Below are 20,563 nucleotides of genomic sequence, written 5' to 3'. Positions count from 1 at the left end.
GACTAAAAAATATAATTTTTCAAATTTTAAGAACTTAAAAAAATATTTTTAAATTCCAGAAACTAAAAAAATCATATACTCCAAATTCAAGGAATAAAATCCTAATTAAGCCAAAAATATTTTATATTGATAAAATGTGTTTTAGGCTGTTTTTATTTATTTATTTTTATACAAATTAGTCGTAATTTCTATATTTTAAAAATAATAATTTTGGTTTCAGTTTTGATCATTGGTAAATTTGGTTCCTCAATGTAGAACTTGGGATAGTAGGGTGAAGATAAAATTCACCGATTATAAAAATAAAAAATAAAAAGTGAGGACCAAAATTATCATTTTAACTAAAAATTGAGGGACCTTAACACATTTTATTCTTGAATAATACTGCTCTATTTTCGTATAAGGAATTAAATACATATATTTAAGTCTAGCTATGGGGCAAACATAGACGGAAGATATATCCTCTAGAAAACGCCCACGGATCTTGCTAGAAAATAGCCTTAAGGACATTAAATAAATTATAATAACTACTTAAAAAAAATAAGCATTAAATGACATTCGTATTTTTAATACAATAAGGATATGTTTAATTTACATTTTCATTTTCTGTTTTCATTTTCTATTTTTATTTTCGAAAAATTATTTTCATTTTCAAAATATTAGAATTCTGAAAACATGTTTGATTTGACTTCTTGTATTCTGTTTTCATGAAATAAAAATACTGAAAATTTATGATATATTGACTTCTTGTCTTTTTGTATTTTTAGATTTGCTTAAAACTACATTCATTGTCACCACAATTTTCTTTTATCCGACATGAGATTTCTGTTCTCAACTGAAAACGAAAATTTATTGTTTTCATTTTCTAATTGTTTCCTATTTTCATTTTCATTGAAAATGTTTTCAGAAATCCAACCAAACACATTTTCATCACCATTTTCTGTTTTCAGTGAAAATGAAAACAGAAATCAACCAAACCAAACACCCCCTAAATGTTTTGTTTGATAAAAAATAATAAAAATTAAAACTATTCATTTTTTTTGCTGATATAAATTTTATTTCCTTAACCTCCAACATTTGCCAATGCTTACACAGTATACTATTAAAACCAACAATACACACCCAAATCAATATCAACACTATAAATAGAAGTCTAGAGCAGACTTTATTTGGTATCCATTTCCTGTTCAGTATTAGTTTGGGTCCTTTTAAAATCAGTCATAGCATTATCAAAAGTGCTCCTAACATGCTGGCACATTAGCATCAGATCCTGGCATCCATCTTTCAACACTTCTCTTGCTGGATCCCCTACACATGCATATTGAAGAGAAAATTACAATGTTAATAAATTATGTGCAAATATCAGATACAGAAAGGTGCTTTTAGATTCTCTACCTTTACATTGACCCTATATTATTCCTATAATTACCCCTACAGCATTTATAAATGCATTACCGAAACACTATAATGTCCATAAAAACATCTTAATCTCAACAGAGAATGACAGGAGAAATGTTTAATATTATGAGATCAAGTGATAAAAGTTAAGTTGCTTCAACAGTTTTAGCATCATGAGATCTCAAATGTAATAAAAATTATCTAACAAAACCATCAAACTTGTAAGTCCAGCAGGATATCTAAGATTGCAAAACAAACTGTAAAATTGGTGGTATATGTGTACAAGAACTAGTGATGTAAAAAAGAGCAATCCAGTGCATAAAGGACCCACCAAATGGAGTTTGGGGAGGGTGGATATATGCACAACCTTATCCCCTCTAGTAGAGAGACTGTTTCTAAGATTTAAACCCATGACCTTTTAGGCTTTAGGTCAGAAGGCAGCAGCCTATAGTCACATCAAGGAGAGCTCTTTATTTGTGATTTTTAGGGATCAACACTGGACTAGAAACTAAAGAAAGTTAATTTATTATTATAATTACCTGTTGTCTGCACTCTGATATTAACTCGATTATCTGAAGGATGAGGAATGCTGTACCCACAAAATGTCACTCTTGGACTGCAAAACAATATTAAGACCTCATCTCATCAGGATATACTGAAGCGAACCCAATACCCATGATAATGAAGGAAGACACAGAGAGAAACAGGTAAAAGCCAAATAAAACTTGACATTCATAGAAGCCCAAAAATGGAGGAGGAGAAGTAAATCACTCATATTATCTTCCTTTCCACAAATAAATTGATACCAAACAAGAGAATGGTGCACTCATTAGGTTTCTTCCTTCCCTTTACACACCAAAAATGCATTCCAAACAAAGGATCAGAGCCTCAGCCTCAAACTTAATAAGCATGCAAATGGACCAATAAACTATGTGCCAAATAAAGTAGTGAATGAAATCAATATAAATAGGGATTTATATGCCTTGCTCTCAGGTCCTCTTCCTTCTTCACAGGATACGTGGAAGAAAGTAGGGATCTGTCAACCTATTTGTTGTTTCATCACAAGGATTAAGTTCATTTCATGATCATGTTACATATAATCATAATGATGGCCTAAATCAAGTACAATGTGCATTTTATGGTTTTGCATAAGTGTGTGTATTAGTGAAATGCTTTTGCATCTTTAAGGGCGTATTTCTTGAGTCCTAAATTTGTTGTGGGATAGTATCATGTTTGTACTAGACTCAGCACATGGATTCTTCAAGGGAGTCGATATTTATGACATGCTGATTGCCTTATTACATTCTTGACTTTTTAGTGTTCCTTTTGTATCCACAATTTTCTGCTTTGGAGTATACCATATCCTATCCCTGGTAGTACTGTTGGTCTTCTCTCTAAAAAACCATTATGTTTCAACGATATGATACCAAATAGAAGAACACAATATTGATAGTGCATGTATTTTAGACACTGCACAGGACTATAGCAAGCTTCATTTATTGAAAACGAACGAACTCACAAAATTATAAACAAATCCAGAGAGTAACATAAGAATATCCACACTACTAACTCTTGATTTAGAGTGAACCGGACAGAGTTTGCAAATGTGTGATCCTCATCCACCAGAGAAAAGGTTGATTTACTCTGATCAGAATATGACCCAAGCTCCATCACTGACAATCAATCTGAAACACAACATAACATGTTTTAAGAACAATCTTAAAAAATAAGAGTCCATCAAAACCATTATGTAAATGTAAATCACAAATTAGTTTTCTTCCATAAAATTGCTTGTCAAGTATATTCACATAACAAAAACAGCTCTTAAAAGTTCCACTACTGACGACCAAACTGAAACCTAATATTAACCTGTTTAACAGTTTAAACACCACCTTAAGAAATAAAAAGTGTACAATGGTTTTAAAACGTTAATAAGCCTTGCAATTGCAATAACTGAAGCTGTTGCATCACCCATGAAAGTAAGTCCACAATGCAGAGCTAGCATCCAATTTACGAAAATAAAAAGGTAAAACTATAAATGTATGTTAAAATTTTACATTCTTTCTACTTTGCAAATGTCACTATGACCAGAATCCATTAGTACCCATAAGCTAAAGATTGAAACTTTGATGAAATTGACCACGTTTGAAATCAAATAAACCATAAATAAATTAAAAACACAAACACACACATATATGATATATGTGTTCTGTTTGTGTGTTGAATTGTGGAAAAACCTTTACTCGAGGCAGAACCAAGTTGAAGACAACGTTGTAAACTGCTGCAGCGACAATTAGAGAAGTGAAGGAGGGAAGTAATGTTGAACGTAGGTTGACAGATTGGATGTAGGTGTTTAGGGTTTATTGAGCTAATGTTGAACAAAATTGGGCCACAAAATTGGGTTTTAGTGTGGGCTTTTTGTTTCATCTTTATAAACTTGGATCTCTCACAAAAACATTAAGGCTATGGGGTCATGCAGTTCATAGAAGATTTTTGTAGAAAGTCTTTGCTTCTTTTTTTTTCTTGTCCGTTTTATCTTGGAATTAGTTGGAATAAAATATTCAAGGTCGTTGGTTAGAAAGCATGACCTAACTTACATGAGATCTAAGTCAAACCTATTTGTCAAATAAGTTAGGCAAATGCTTTTTTTAAAAATCTATTTGGTTAAAAATTCATGTTTTAGCTTATTGAATAAGTCTTTTAAATATAATAGATTAACCTATTCAAATAAATATGAATGATTTACTATATTATTTTTTACTATAATATTTTAAAATTAAATACTTTTTTTACAATTTAAAATTGTTTTTTAATCTATTTCTTAATTAAAAAAATCATGTATATTGGAACACTTAATGCATGTCATCAAAATGTCAAATTGAGCTGATAAAGCAGTTTGCTTATCTTGTAGTTTTTGTACTTTCATATCTTGTGCTAGTAGATATATATCCTTTTTTGTATTGAAGTATTTTTTTTCTTGCTAGATTTGGCATACTTTTTTTATGGAATAGATAGTTTTTTTGATTGACTTATTTCTCTTTCATTCTCTTCGACAAATCCTATGAACCATAAACATAATTTTCTATATAAACACTACTAGAGAAAGAAGTATTTACAACACACTTAAAATGTCGGTCCAATGAAACCATCATAGTATATTGAACCGGTGACATTTTTGTAATTATGATGTTTGCAAACGAAGACGATTTTACAAAAATCGTCTTCGAATGCACTATACAACGACGGGTCAAGGATAACCATCGTAGAAATGACATTACCACGACGTTACAGAAGACAACCGTCGTGGTTCACGCGTCATTTAAGGTCATGTGAACCCATTCTTTGACTGAGTCACCCTCGTGCCCTCAGTCACTCACCCCCTTTCTTTGCATTGTGGTTGTGCCCACACTGAGCTCACAGTCTCCGTCAGTCACCGACAATCGTATGTCTCTTCCATGCCGCCCCATCCCTTTGTTGAACTATTCGAACTTTTTGCCTACCACCATCGTCGTTCAAGGTTTGTGTGAGTCTTTCATTTTGGCCTCTAACTCTCTAGCTTCATGAGACACAAGGTGTTGAATGTTACTATAGGATTAAGTTATTAAAGTAATATGTGATGTTATGAACATTGAAAGCTCTAGCATTTCTATTTATATTCAGTCATTGTAACTTATGCAGTCTGAAAGTTCTTTTTGTTGTGGTGCTTATAGAAAACTTATAAACAATTAATTTTTGGGGTTGCACATTTGTCGTTGCAACTGATTAGGAATGCCTTCCTTCATGTCAAGTAGTGTATCAACCTTTGCAAGGCTCTGCTCATTTTGAACATATTGTTGTTCCACTTCATTCATCATCACTTGTGATCATATTTCAGTGCTCTTGGTTCCATTGATATTGAATTTAGGTTACAAAGATAAACAAAAACAAAGAGGAGAGGTGAGAAGAATAATAGAACACACAGGATAGAGGGAGTGAGAGATTTAAAACAAATCAAAGAAATATTGCATTGTAATTTCATAGTATTTTTTATTTATTTTGTAAATCGCGGTATGTGTATGTTGGCCATAGTTTGTTAATTATATTAAGAAAATGCCACATGTTCCATTGGAGTGACTTTGGTAGATGTTTGAGCCTATGAGGTATCAATCCATCATCACTCCTTACAATGGAGAGGAGTTGTTCATACAACAGTCAAGGGTGGCACATGTGTATGTTGAATTTTGCTAAAGCGGAATTTTATTTCAAATTTTGTGGCCTTGCCCCATATTTTTGTGTAGACGGTTATGCAATTTATCCACTGAATATTGTACAAAAATAGGCAAAAATTAATAAGCAGAACATTTTCGTTGAAACTATTTTTGGTTGAATCAAAGGCACCCACAGAAGTGTGTTTCTTATCCAATCTTCTTTGTTTGTTGTTGTAGTTTCTGCAGGGACAAAATTAAGTGTATTTATGGTCCTAATTCAAAGGAGTTTCATAATTTCAATAGCTTTATAAGGAACTCCTCAAGTTAGATTTCTTAATTTCTAAAGGTTGTTTTCTTGCCCTTACCTTCATTAGTTATTATGCTAGTGGGAACTTCTAAAATATGATTTCTTGATCTAATGCAAGTGCTGCTTGAAACCCTTAAAGTATGACTAACACGAGGGGAAAATAGCTATGGACTAGAAGGTTATTTTTTATGCTATTTTTGGAATTATTGATTATTTATTGCCATATATGTTATTTTGGGCTAACTGAAAGACCTTAATTAGTAAAAACAACCATTTAGTGACTAATAAAACAACAACAACCAAGCCTTTTGCCACTAGGTGGAGTTGACAACATGAATCAGACAATGCTATAATGTTTTGTTGTACCTCTAAAGATTCTTTTAATTCTTTTGTCTATCATTTCTACAAGACAGAGTCATCATACATAAACTACATCATAGAACAAAGTCATGATACAAACATACAAATGTCTAGTTATATCATGTACATAATATACTGAAGTTATGCTTAACCATTTTAACTTTTTACCTCAATGATCGAAAGCTTATCCTCTTTTCCATTTGTTAATAACAATATATTATTATTATTAATTTATTATTATCCCTGGTACATTTTTCCTCACATTTTGTTACTCAACTTGTAATAGTCTTTTCTCTAGCTACGTGGCAGAGCAGGAAGGCAAGGGGATGAAGACCATGTATGGTAAGTTTGTTGTAGTAGACTACTCACTACTGCTACTGCTGTTACAGCTAAATAGTTTTTATATACATACAAGTCTGAAGACGACTTGTCATCATATATAGTCCAAAATGGGTTGTTCCTCGGTCTTACTCAGACAAACTATTGTTTTGATTATAAGGTGCTATAAGTTTACCAATATTGAAAACTTTTAGGTCGACATAGGCTCAAAGGAATTGGAAGGTAAAATTAGAATTGAAGTTTCCTTATGTGCATTTGAAGTTTCTTTCAAAATACAAAACAATGTTACAACAAACAAAAAGCTATTGTTATTGCCATTAATATACTTTGTCTTTTGTTGAACTATTGAAGTATAAATTTGGATTAGTGGCTTGCTTTTTTTTTTCTTAAAATGTAAAAACCTCAACTTTTATAGTTGAACTATTGAATACTATTTGCTTCATACTTTTGTATTTTCTGAAGGGAGCAAGATGACTGGGTGTGTGTGGTTTATCAATTCAGGGTTGTTAGCCACTTCTCACACTATCTCATCATGTTATAGTTTGCAGGATGAGATGTTTCAGAAGTTCAATTTTGATATTGAATCGACAGTGGCCCTTATGTAAAAGATTACAAATGATGAGGATCTGCGAATTCAGGGTGATGCAATTGTAAACCAGGTCATTATCTATTTATTTACATTATCATTGATTAGTAAATATTTGATTTAAGAAGAATGTCTTAGGGTGTGTAATGTGTATTTGATAAATGTCATCTTCCCAATACTATCTGGGACCATCACATATTTATAGGTTTTGATAGTGCAAATCAATGTAGAAAAGTTCTTCTTTGGCATAAGAAAGAACCTTGTTGAGTTTGATAAAGTATTGGAGGTATGTTTCTATCATGAAGACATATTTAAAAAACAAATGCAAGTTATTACTATCTAATAAGTAATCACTTCTATTTGTTTTCATATTCTAGATTGATTCAACTACGTAAAACTCAATTTATGAATACTTTCCTATAATTAAAAGTTTATGGACTTTTTATTCCATAGCAAACTTTATTCAATTATTAATAATAACTTGTAGAGCTGTTGTGGTGCGTTTCATGGCCAATATTGAACAGAACAAGGAGTTTGGGCACTAATGGAATAAAAGCTATATATATAGATATACATACTATTTTCTAAAAGGAAAAACAGATACAAAGTTGGAACATTTTCCCTGGCATTGTTATCCACTTCATTTCATTTCCTTATTCCCAAACTCCTAAAAATGAATCTATAGAAACTTATTAAATGAGCTAGGACAAAATCAGTACTCTCTGAAAATACAAAAAATAGTTTATTCCAAAGACATCACATAGGTTCGCAGTGGAGAAACAAATGAGGCACAATTTCAGACTCAGATCCACATGACATATATATCAGCTAGGAGAGAGAGCTATATGAAGGCATCTAACCTATAACATGTGATTAGTCTAAAAAAGGCTTTGGCCTTTGGAGGAGCTTTACAGTTCCAAATTTCCATATCCAAGGCAAACATCTACCTTGTGGGAGAATGTTTGAGAATCTGGAAGCAACATCTACAAGAAAAAACACTAGTAGAATAAACAAATATTTGATAGGAAAATTATGAATAGTAATAGACAAAGAAAGCTTCTAAGAAAGGGACATCACCTTAAGTATTCTCCCAAAATCTGATTTTTGAGCTATCTACCATTTTAAAACAAACCACAAACATAAAATCAAAATATCAGTGAGAAATAAATTTCCAACGGCTCATGTGAATCACATTCATGAATGCTTAAGTTGTGGAGTAGAAACGACTAACTTCATTTATGTCCATCTAAAATCTTTTAAAATACTTGTTAGATTAGACTTTAAAGTAGTAGAGCATGTTATTTTGTCCTTGAGTAAAATTTCAAACTTCTTTCTTTAACAGCGGTATTTATGTTGAACTCTGCACAATCTTTATCAACTAATTTGATTTTGTATTTATTATTTTATTATAGGGTGCAACAAAAGCTTAGTTATGATCTAAGGCTATTAATGTTAACAGGAGATGATGAAAGTTGTTCCCAACACATATTCCAGTGAGTGTCTTTAACTTGTCAATCGTGTCGGTTAGTTTTAGTAGTTTAAGTTATTAGTGACTTGTAGGTGAATGTATATTATTAATTAGCTCTAACTTAGGAGATTATTTTGTTAGTATTTAATATTGTACATAGCATAAAAATTTACCTGTGTGGGCTGATTGTATCCACATTGTACTACTAGAACCCTCTTCTAAATCTATAGTGCCTAATTACCTACTTTTTGGTGCTTGTCCCATCTGATAATGTCTAAAATATCAAGGATGATGAATCATGTTTTGTTAAGGAGTTCCAATTAAGTTATTGTGTTTGATAACTATTAAATATGAGCTATTTTTTTTATAATAAAAATATATTTAAAATATCTTTAAAAATATTTATTTAGCATTTATTTTTGGCTTAAATGTTAGGAATTGATATTTTTCTTATTTATGGCTTGCAGATATGAAAAGGAAGGATTAAAAGCAAAAAAGATCCAAAAAATATCAAAATATAAATAAGGAAGATTTTTGGTATCAGACCCAAGTCCACTCCAGTAACTATAAAAAGGGAGTCAAACCCAAGTCCACTCCAACAGCTATAAAAAGGGAGTCAAGCCAATAAGAAAATATACACCGAGTCTCAAAGCACTCTAATACACACCTAAAGCTTGAGAACTCTCCCTTAGGGAATTCTTTCTTCTCTTTCATCATTTTCTATTCCTTTTTTCCATCCCTTCTCCTCCATGAGTTCCTATACCCCTTTTCTAGTGTAAGGTCCCTTATGGCTATGAGAGGCTAAACTCTTAGTTAGAGTTTGACAGACCTAAAAAGTCAAAAGATGTATTGTATACTTCATATCTATCAATGCAAACAGGTGTTTTCTTTCCTATTATTATCCTTTCTTACTTTTAATTTCATGCATCATTTGTTTTTGCATCATCTTTGGGGGTTAGGTGCTCGACAGAGGGTAATCCTTAATAGAAATACAAGGAAGGTTTTGCATGCATCTGTTTTAGGAATTAGTTGCTCGATAGAGGACAATTTCTAATAGAACTAAAAGGAAAGGGTATCTTAATAAAATCATTGCTAGACATAGAGTGATTGCATTATGCCCATGCATCAAAGCAAACATCTAGAATTAAAACTTCATGCATCTTATTTATTGATTCTTTATAAAGACATTTGGGAGATAGGTAGGTAAGATAGACTTGTCATCGTGAGACATCAGGAGCAAGTATTCTAATAGATGTGGGTAGGAAAAATTTACCTAATTGATAGAGAAAAATCTCAAATAAACATTTTAGACAAATAAGACATGTTAGGTCCTAACATTTCCATTGAATTCCCTACTATTTCTTTTGTTTTCTATTAATAGTTATTATTTTATACCATGTTCTTTTAAATTTATTTTTTATACCTCATCTTATCTTTTTCTCTTATAAATTGAAAATTATCCAACATAAGTACAAAATAAAGTCCCTGTGGAAATTGACACTTGGACTTCCGAGTACTTTACTACTTGGACATTTGGTACACTTGTCAAACCGTTAATAGTGTTATTCATACTTTTCACAGTAGTATGAGGACACATGATTTTTGTCATTTTGATCTTTAGCTCATTTCATAGTAGTATACACAATCATTCCCTATTTTGAAAGAACCTTTGCAAGGAGAATTGAAAAACATATTTTTTTTTCATACATTAACAAGTTACTAAACCATAAGCTTGCCACATGTTTGCTACTTCAATTCCTATGTGGTTGCTGCAAGGTTGTGCCTCCATGACCTTGCCACCTGGGAGTCCTGACTACCTAAACTTCACACCATGCTTGTGAATGATGAATAATTAATTAGGTGAATTTTTCAATCTGATCAAGAACTAAAAATGCACTGCATAAACCAAATCAAATTCTGATATTGTGGCAACTACCAAAGGAATTTACTATAATATGATTGGTGAAATCATTAAAAGGCCACTCTTCATTACCTGAACCATGTAACAATTGCTTATATTTCATTTCTAATGTCCTGCTTTTGTATTTGTATTTGTTCATGGACTAATTACTTAATGATATGTACCATAGACTTTGGCATATTATTACTAGAGATCAAGTTGAGTGCCTTAAAAGCTTCGTTTGTTGGAAACATCTGCACTAGGTATAGGGAAAGGACCAAACAAAAGCATCGTTTGTCCTAGGTACAACATCTAAGACAGTTTTTAAGTAAAATCCGTCTTAAAATTTCAGCATTCAAAGACGGTTTTTAACAAAATGCTGACATTCTAAGACGAGTTTTAATTAAAAACCGTCTTTGAATGTTAGCATTCTAAGATGAGTTTTAGTTAAAAACCGACTTATAATATCGTCAGTTCTAAGACGATTTTTAGCTACTAAAAATCGTCTTAGAACTGATGATATTCTAAGTCGGTTTTAAAGGGACCGTCGTAGAAAGCTTATTTCCACCGTCGTGAAATACTCTTTCTGCACTAGTGAAAGTATCAATCCAATTAAGTGTTCAAAATAAACAGACTCAACGTTTGTTGAGTTATCGTCAGATCGATAGACACAACATGCAATGAAGTTTTCATCTCATGAGAGTTAAGATGCAAATTTTGTTGTTATTTGTTTGCATAAATCAAAACATTAGAATTGGAAGGTCTTGATTTGTCTACATAACCAAACATAAAAAAAAATATTCATTTTTGTTCCTTTTATTTTCTTTTCCATCAAACAACCTACTAAATCATCTCAATTTTTTTCATTCATTTCACTTACTCCTCTAAACTAAAGAGCAAACCATCATTTTAGTCCCTAAATTGTGGAATGTTTTCATAATAGTCCCTAAAATTAAAAAAATATAAAAAATAATCCTAAAATTGAAATTTGTTACTCATATTAGTCTTTGTTATTAGTTTCATTAAGGACTATAATGATAAAAAGTTATAAAATTTAAAAAATCTAATGATCATTATTAGGAACTAAAATGAAATTTCAGAAATTTATTTTACATTTTTCTAATTTCAAGAAATATTAAGATAGCATCTCATAATTTTAAAAAATAAAATTATAATTTAGTACTACACAATATTAGATTGTCTTTTGTGTGGGTCCCACATTATTTCATGTTCTTTCAACTCCTATTTCTGGCATTCCAAACAATACAACTACATTACTTCGAGTCCATTTCACTATTGCATTACTTTTTCCTCTAATCTTTCAGTTGTTCCAAGCATTACATAAAGTCTAATAAATTGATATAATATTATTGAATCGGGAGAAACTCATTTTAAATCTCTTAAGATTTTATATATTCAAGTTCTGAAAAAAAAAAAACATAATTAAGAAATAAGACTTTTTTTTTTCTAAAGGTGCTCGCACAGTTAGATTTTTCAATGTACATTAACTATTAATAAAATTAATAAATATTTGGTATTTATTAAAAAAAAGTCTTTTTAAAAAAAAAATTGCACGTGAAGCCCGAGCTGTCAGCCCCAACTTTCACCACAAAAAAACACACGTATCATCACTGCCCATTGGAATTACGTAACGCAGACATAAAAATGTAACACACACAATTGCCATTGTTCTAAACAAACATTTCCATTTCTGGCCATATTTAATAAGCACTGCAAAATTGCTCATAAAGAGAGAGTGAGAGAATTTTTCAAAAGAGACACAGTCTCTCTATTACAGTAGTAGTAGCCTATATAGCCCTTTTTCCCTTCTTTTTTTCACCCTTCCTTTCTTTCTCTAGCAAACTTTGAAGTGAGTGAAAAACATGTTATCCCTTCTTTGTTGTCTTTCTTTCTCTCTTTGACTAAATTTCTTCCTTATCCAGGAAAAGCACCCTCCACTACTACCTTGCGTGCAAACTTGCTCTTCATCTTTCTTCATGTTCTCATTCACATTATTCACTACTTCTCTCACTGTTGTTTCTTTTGTTGTGTCCCATGTTTCTTTATCATCATTCACTTCCACCACCTGCACATGCATTTGTACCTCATATCAATATCAATGTTTTGGTATATATGTTGTACCTTTTTAATTCCATCAATCATTTTGTAATGTTACTGTATATGTATTAGGAAAGTAGAAAACGTTAATCGATCAAGCCATCTTTTCCAAGAAAATATTCGTTTGTTAATTGTAATCAAATTTAGTAGCTTGAAGTTTGATTCAAGTTTGTTAAATGGTAAAAATCTTGCATTCATGGAAAATAAATTCTGATTAAATTGAAGTTTGATCATAAAATAAGTATAGCCCGATAAAAGATTATTTTCATGGAAGAGTGAATTCAAGTAATAGCTAAATGGTTCAAGTTTAATTTTAACACGTTAATTATTTATATTCAATCACTTGACTTTAATATGTTATAGGATTTGAAATATTACCTGCTTTGTTGATCATTAATATTCATCGTTAAAAAATTTGATAGAGTTACTTTAATTTTTTTCTCTCAGCCGTGTTTTTTTTATCAATAAAAACTTATATATAAAAATTTTCTTTTTTTATAATATATGAAATTTTACTTGAAGAGAACCAAATTCAAACTCAGTTCATCCTAGAAATATTGGTATATACAAACCAATTTAAGACATTATATAAGTCAAATGAGCCTTTTATAATATGATTTGACTACTTTAAATGAAACCTCAAAAAAGTGTTAATATAATTTTTACACTCATTCGGTTGATGTTACCAAAAGTTGTATAAAATGTTTTAGATCGTAAGAATGGTTCATACAAAAGTTAGACTGCAAACCAAGTATATATGGCCGTATGTAAGTAACATTTGGGAAATTATTGGAGATTGAGATTGTAGATATGATTTTTTTTCCTTATTTTGGTTGGCAATCCTTGATTCTAGGTATAAGTTTTGCTAGGCAAATATTGATTTATTATATGTAAATATTCTCTTAGAGGATTTTATGTGTATAATTTCTTGTATTAAGATTCTTAATGTATTTCTTCTCTGTATATATATTTATCATTCAGGAGAATGAAAAGTAACTTAAGGAATTAACCTTCTTTTACAGAAATTATTCAAATGTAGGACTGTTTGGAAACCACTACATATTCTTCTTAATTAAGGTACATACTACCCTACCAATTTTGTAACTCAATTATATAATTGACAAAAGTTCAAGTGTCCACTTGGCTTACGGACAAAATTAATTTTGTTCACTCGTACGTTACAAAATTTATGATTGAGTATAATTTAAGGCTACATTTCAATTGCATTATTAATAATTTAAAATTAACTTTATCAAAATTAATTTTTATTATCAGCTCGATCTAAAACAAACCACGTACTCTTCTAAGTAGCTAGGGCATTAACCTTGGAAGGTCAATTCTTCGGAATTCAGTTTACTTTTTGGAATACCTAACACCCACGTGTATGAGTTTCCCATGCAATAAAAACAGGGTAAAAGTTATTCACAAAAGCGGTAAGAAAAAATGAAGTACATGTCAGTTACCATTTCCCCGGTCAAACTCAAATTTCTTTGGATGACACGAACGATAAAGAAAAAAAAAATGAAGTATGAAAGAACTAAAAATAAGGGAATGAAAGAAGAGAGAATAAAAAAATTAGAAAAATGTTTAGATCAAAATATAAAAAATAAAGTATTTTCTCTACTTATTTAATTAAGAAAAAAAGAAAATATAATTATATTAAATGATATTTATAGCTTTAGTTTATAACATAATACAATTATAACTTTATATATTTTTGGGACTACAGTAATAACCCCACTATATTTCAAGTTTTTCTCCAATTTAGAGAGAAGATTTTGAATGTAGGCCCCATTAATAAGAAACTCTTTCTATCTCATTTTCTCACGTGTCTAACTAGAAGTTGCATTAAAATTTGTATTTTTTTTCTCCCTTTTTTTCCCCTCTCTTTTCAAATCCTATCCTACTAAACGAACCGTATAATAATATCACTATCCTGCGGTGTTATTGCCATCTATCATTGCTAGGGAATTTTCTAGCATTATGCTATATGATTCACTTTCCACTCTTAACTATAGCCGTTCATACATAATCGATCCTGATGAAGTATTAGTACTATGACATTTTTTTCATTAATTTCGATAACCAAAATGATTTACATAGATTCCAAATTCTCTAGCATCAAACACGGGGATAATGTTATCAAGTGATTAATTTGAGTGATACTAAACTCGAAACTTGATCTTAAGTTTAAGTTTTGTGAATAAAAAAAATATAATTGAAAGTAAAAAATACCACTAAAAATAATAAATCAAATTTTTTATAAAGATTAATCATCTTCAAATACTTTTCCAATAACATATTAAAAAAACATGGAAAACTAGAACTAGATTAATTAAAAGAAAATGGCACATGTATTTTAAATCATTCAAGGAAGAAAAGTGGGTGAATCCAAGAGTTAATTAATTTTGGAATAGCTTATCACCTTTGTGAAGAAAATTTTATCATCACAGTAAAAATGACTTCCCCAAAAAAGAGACAAGTGCAAGTGTACGTGTAGACAGCAGACAACTTGGGGTAAGCATGAAGGGACCAAAACTAGAGTGGCATGTGCTCATGAAGCATAGAGAGGGACCAATATAATATCTAGTACTGCCCCCACACTCTTCACATTGGAAGATTGTAATCTATTATAATTATATGACAACTAGATTTGATTCTCTTATCTTTGAAATCACACCCTTGGCCTAGGTTTCTTCTTTTTTTTTTTTTTTTTTTCCTTGCATTTTGGCAATTGTAACTTTTGAAAGGTGATAAAATAAAGCTGACTTTTGTATATGGTTTTAGTACTTCGTCAGGTAGTGATAACATTGATAACTACTCAACCTTTAATCAATGTTGCAATAAATTTTTTTAGAGCTTGCTATTGTTCGTTCTAGCTTGAGATGCTTGAGCTCCAACCACAAGATGCATTTTTTTCCATGTTTTCTTGATTTATATCAAGTATTTAAATCCCTAGATGTGGGTCCTCTATCTAAAGGGAACAACTCACTTTGATGAAGTCATCTCAGTTATTGATAATAAAATGAATAATTAATATTACATGCAGATGTATAGTAAAACATAAATATGTTAAAATATTCAGTCAATTTTTATTCAACTATTATGACTATTTATTTTATCTTAACCTTATAAGAAATTATGTGGATCCTATATGGATCTTCACCTTCTAAATTTTATTTTAATTTAAAAATTTCTCTTTTATTTTTTTTTTCTATTTTTATCTTCTCAACCAAACTCAATATTGAGAAAATTGAAGTTAAATCCAATAGAAAAAAAAATGCTAAGAGTAGCATTAGAGTGTTGAAATGTCTAATAACAAAAATCTAATGTCTATAAAGATTAGGTAATGCATCATTGGATGAAACTATACAAAACTTTAAACCAATAATTTATCAAATTTACAGTGAAGGTTTTATATATTCAAAAGTTAATTACGCATAATACATCTTTGAAGGAAAAAGGCTAGGATAATCAAGTATAACAAACGATGACATAAAACATCAACATATTTTTAAAACTCACTCGTTTTTAATCTTAGTATTTTTGTCTTCAATTAATGGTATTCATTATTAAAGGCAAATGCTAATATATGTCGTAAGGACACAACTTAAGGAACTAAGAATATTTTTTTTTAATTGTGAGGCACAAATTTTCATTTCTCATGTTTTGTTAGGCTCTCCTATAATTTACGCATTAAAAAATTTCTTCTTTAAATTCCTTAACAAATGCCTTTAGGACATTGGTTAGCAATACCCTTCATTAAAATCATTAAAATGAACATTAATGGCCTTCATACTTTAAGGTCATAACTGGAATATATTAGATTCTGACCAATCCTTGAAAAATAAAAAAGCAAGAAAAATCTAACACATACCTCTTCCTCAGTTATAGCTTTTGTATTTGAATTTAGTGAGTCTTCAGAAAGCTTTATTGGGCTCTTTATGATGGATGGAGTTAAATCAGTGCTGGGGTTGCTTGAAACAAGAGAAGGAGGTGTACTTTGAGTACCTGCATCTCTTGTCATTCCCTCTTTTCCCTTTTCTGCATACAGATATAAATTAGAAATGGTTAAGTGCATCCAAAAGTCAACTGTGTCATAAAGTAAAAGGAAACAACACATAACAACATGGCTAATTAATATAGAGATATAAGCTCGGGAGATAGAAAAAGGGAAAAGATAACGAGTTCAATCTAATCTACTAATAAAAACTAGCACTGTAACAAACTAATATTTGTCGATAAAAAAATAACCTGAAATGTGAAATTGAAGAGCTACTTCTTCTTCTTGTGTGCAACTGTTGCAAGTTGATGATGGCTTTGTTTGCATATATCTTGAGGAATACACAAGAGGGGCAGACATGGTAATTCTGTTTGTTGTTGAGTTTCTAAATGATCTTCCACTAAGAGTTTTGGCAGATAAACACTCCATTGGTACCTCTCCTGAAAAGGGGTTGCATATATATTTTTCTGCTTCATTCCACTTTGAATTCAAGGCAAACCCTTCTGGGGATAGGCACTCCCAACTTCTATAGGCTGACCTTGCTTGCAATGCTGCAGTGGACCACCATGGAATTGGTTGAAAAAAAAAATTCAACTAATACTATAAACCCTCTATATGCTAATTATTCATTCTCTTGTACCTTTAAGAGCAGTGGTGAAAGAATAGGTTGAAGGGTCTATTTCATCTGTGACAAAATTAAGAGAATTTGAGTGAAAATTAAAGGTTGGAAAAAAATAAAAATTTTATCAATTCACTGAATTGGAATGAACAAGAAATTAATGTACCTTTTAAAGGGTATCCAGGTGAAGAAGCAACGCTAGAAATGGTAACGTTTGATCTAAAAGACCTTGTGTCTTCTCTAAAGCTTCTTATATATGATGATGAGTACCTTCTGGAGTTGCTGTTCTCTCTACTGATTCTATCTTTCACTGCCCATTCTGTCAAATTGAAATCTGAATCATCTTGTTTCTTGGCACTATAAGATGATTGCACCTCTACAGTTGAGGCCATGAAATGAGTTTAGAACTTGGAATGGTTCTAAAAGTTGTTCAAGGTGTGTACTAAAATTTGCACAGTTTTAAAAGTGGATGATGCAGCTATATGACATGACCATAAAAGAACATGAAGAGTTCAGAAGATGAAGCTTTTTGTGTAGGTGTGCATGTGGCTTTTTGTACTTAATCTGTCTTTTCCACAATTTGCTCTTTCACCTTTTGAATCTCCAAGCTACAACTACATGGCTCAAATGTCTTTGTATATTACATTACATGTCTATCTTTACTTTTATCTTTTTTTGGACTCTGCATTAAATTTATGGTACTGCACCAGTAACTTTAGTATTCTTTGACCCAACTAGTATAGGATGAGGTTGTTTTAATCTTCATGGTTCTACAATGTACACAAAAAAGACCATTGGATTTATACGGTTCTCTGTTGAGGAAAGACAAAGTATAAATTTGTCTATACACTATTTCCCTCTAGTTCCATTAATTAGGATGCTGCAATAGTTGATATTAGAATCTATGGGCCACACAAAATTCCATGAGGTTAGATAATTTTAAAATAAGAGTTTTATCCTTTCTTATAACACAACTCAACTACACATACATAATATAATAATTAGAGTTATAAGGTTCATTGGGTGATAAAAAGAGAAAGAAAAGATAAAAAGATTGTAGGTTTAATTTCTTTTCCTAACAAAAAAAAATTAACCATTAACAACTAATATTTGTCAATAAAAAATATACATAATCTAATTTTACTAACAATAATAAGTCTTTCTTAAACTTTATGAACTTAACTTTAGTATATACTTTAAAAATTTATTTGTTAAAGATGTATATGATTTTTTGAATCTTGTTATGCATGAAAAATGGAAGGAAAGAAATGAAGAAAACTAAAATATAATAACAATCGTTTAAAAAGCTCACATGACTTGTATATGTTTTTAATCTAAGCCATTTATGATATAGTTAATATGTATATAGCGAGACTGTGAGAGGCATATTTTAATACTAACTAAGAAGAGTAAATTTGCATCATACAACTTAACATGGATGATCACTAGATCATGTAACTACTTCAAAAAATCATGTGATTTTAATAAAAGAAAACCGCATGACTTGGCTATTGAGATCATTCATGATAAAATATAATATGTATTCCTCTCACTCTCTCACAAAAAAAAAAATCCACTCATATGGTCATGCAATCACCAACTAGTTTATAATCTTGATCATCTAAATATAGTTACATGGTCCAAATTTATAATTCTCATTTCCCACTTCTTCTCATAGAAATCACATTATTGTACTCGCTTGAAGTTGAAGCAAATTCTTTTAACGATACTTCAATCTTACTGATTTACAGCACATAATTGGCCAGGTTCATAAATTGCCAAAACAATATTCGTGGTCTCAATTCGGTTATCAATTTGCGGCAATACGATAGAGAAAGGTTGACATTAACGGCTTATCCTTTTGTTGTTTTGCACTTAAAAAGGCCAACATAAGCCTTAATGTGTATCACTTATTCAAACGAATGTTATACCAGCTCACAAAATCATTAATTTTTGTTTGATAAGACACAAACTCTTGATACCCATTTCAGGAAACTTCTCCTTTAGCTGCAATCAGGTATGTTAGATAATTATCAATGATAAAGTTACATCTGAAAAGCTCACAAAGAAGTTTTCAGGAAACTTTAAATCAAAGAGTAAATGTAAAACAAATGACTTTCATCTTTCTTGGAAATTTGAACACTTAAATGAAGAAGAGCTATTTTTATTTTACTATTTTTTAAATTATTTTTAAATCGGAGGAGACTTACAATTTTTTAGAATACGTTTTAGACATTTCCTTTATTAAATAATAATATTGTTTTGTAAAACACAAATTAACAAATAGAATCATTAAGTAGTACGATATTATCCCAGTGATATACATATCAAATTTAGGTAAATTGAACTATTGTTAATATGTAATTTTATAGACAATACTTGACACTAACGGAAAACATGCACGGAGTGCCTAACTGCTTTTTCATATTTTTTTAAATAAAAAATACTAAAAATTAGTGAATGACTTGTGAAGGTAATTATAAGGATAATATAGTAAATTATGAATGGAATTATAGGGATAAAACGAGTATAAAAATGTTTAGACCAAAACACTATATTTTTTTTATATGTAGTTATAGATGAAGACCCATTAGAAATTTAATGGTAAATACATTCTTGTCACTTTCGGACTTGTTTACTGCTGTTTTAATTTTCTGTTTTCACTTGATATAAGTATGTCTGAAGAAATTTTCATCAATTTTTAACTTTAGCTAATTTTATTTCAAAAAAGACACTCAAAATGAAGTTGCACCCCCCCCCCCCCCCCCTCTACTTTTATCAAAACTGAGCTACCGTTACTGTGGAAAAGCCCAATGGGGGTGTGAATCCCTCTGTAATATTACTGTTTCTCAAGTTGGGATTTGGGAATGCGATAGAATAGCATCAGTAAGCACTGTTGGGTTGCTTTCAGTATGGGCTGTGAAGTGACAAAGTAGATGTCACTTACCAGCAGAGTGGAGTGTGTGAAGGATTGGACTGTGAAAGCCTTTGTGGTTGTGCATGTGCAAGCCACATGCTTATAGTGATCCTGCAAAAAATGAATGTGGCAAGAGTCCTCACATAATGGAACTACAAGGGTCCCACCATGAATTCTTCATAGTCATCACTTTTGTCTGATGTGTACGCCAAGTAGGTATCAAGAAAGAAAGGTTCCGTTAGTTGGGGTCCCATACACTTCTTTCATTTTTCTGCTTTTCAAGGAAATTTTTCATACCCACTTAAGTGTGAATTGTCTTATCTTCTCAATTGCAAGGACACCTGTGCAACAAGGTTTTGATTGA

General features: G+C 30.8%; 2 protein-coding genes across 4 annotated transcripts; both read right to left on the bottom strand.

The window, feature by feature from the left end:
* Positions 1–1,018: 1,018 nt before the first annotated feature.
* LOC114399436 (DNA-directed RNA polymerases I and III subunit RPAC2-like) lies at positions 1,019–3,757 on the bottom strand. 3 transcript variants are annotated; one of them, XM_028361622.1, is made up of 4 exons: positions 3,633–3,757; positions 2,915–3,080; positions 1,935–2,011; positions 1,019–1,305 (listed from the first exon to the last, which is right to left on the bottom strand). In XM_028361622.1, exons 2-4 carry the CDS (start codon positions 3,064–3,066, stop codon positions 1,163–1,165), a joined length of 372 nt encoding a protein of 123 aa, XP_028217423.1. In that variant the 5' UTR covers positions 3,067–3,080; positions 3,633–3,757; the 3' UTR covers positions 1,019–1,162. The 3 variants fall into 3 exon arrangements, with proteins under 3 accessions (XP_028217423.1, XP_028217424.1, XP_028217426.1); XM_028361623.1 differs by having other exon boundaries at positions 2,966–3,080; positions 3,633–3,756; XM_028361625.1 differs by having other exon boundaries at positions 1,190–1,315; positions 2,966–3,080.
* An 8,413-nt stretch (positions 3,758–12,170) lies between these two features.
* On the bottom strand, positions 12,171–18,329 carry LOC114399348. Its single transcript, XM_028361529.1, has 5 exons — positions 17,449–18,329; positions 17,304–17,348; positions 16,915–17,214; positions 16,538–16,704; positions 12,171–12,628 (listed from the first exon to the last, which is right to left on the bottom strand). The coding sequence occupies exons 1-5, from the start codon at positions 17,672–17,674 to the stop codon at positions 12,398–12,400; spliced, it is 969 nt and encodes a 322-aa protein (XP_028217330.1). The 5' UTR covers positions 17,675–18,329; the 3' UTR covers positions 12,171–12,397.
* Between the last annotated feature and the right edge of the window lie 2,234 nt (positions 18,330–20,563).

This window comes from Glycine soja, chromosome 19 (genome assembly GCF_004193775.1).
Source record: "Glycine soja cultivar W05 chromosome 19, ASM419377v2, whole genome shotgun sequence".
In the NCBI taxonomy this organism is placed as follows: domain Eukaryota; kingdom Viridiplantae; phylum Streptophyta; class Magnoliopsida; order Fabales; family Fabaceae; genus Glycine; species Glycine soja.
The sequence above is the reverse complement of the archived record's forward strand: the minus strand, read 5'-3'. Positions and strand labels throughout refer to the sequence as shown.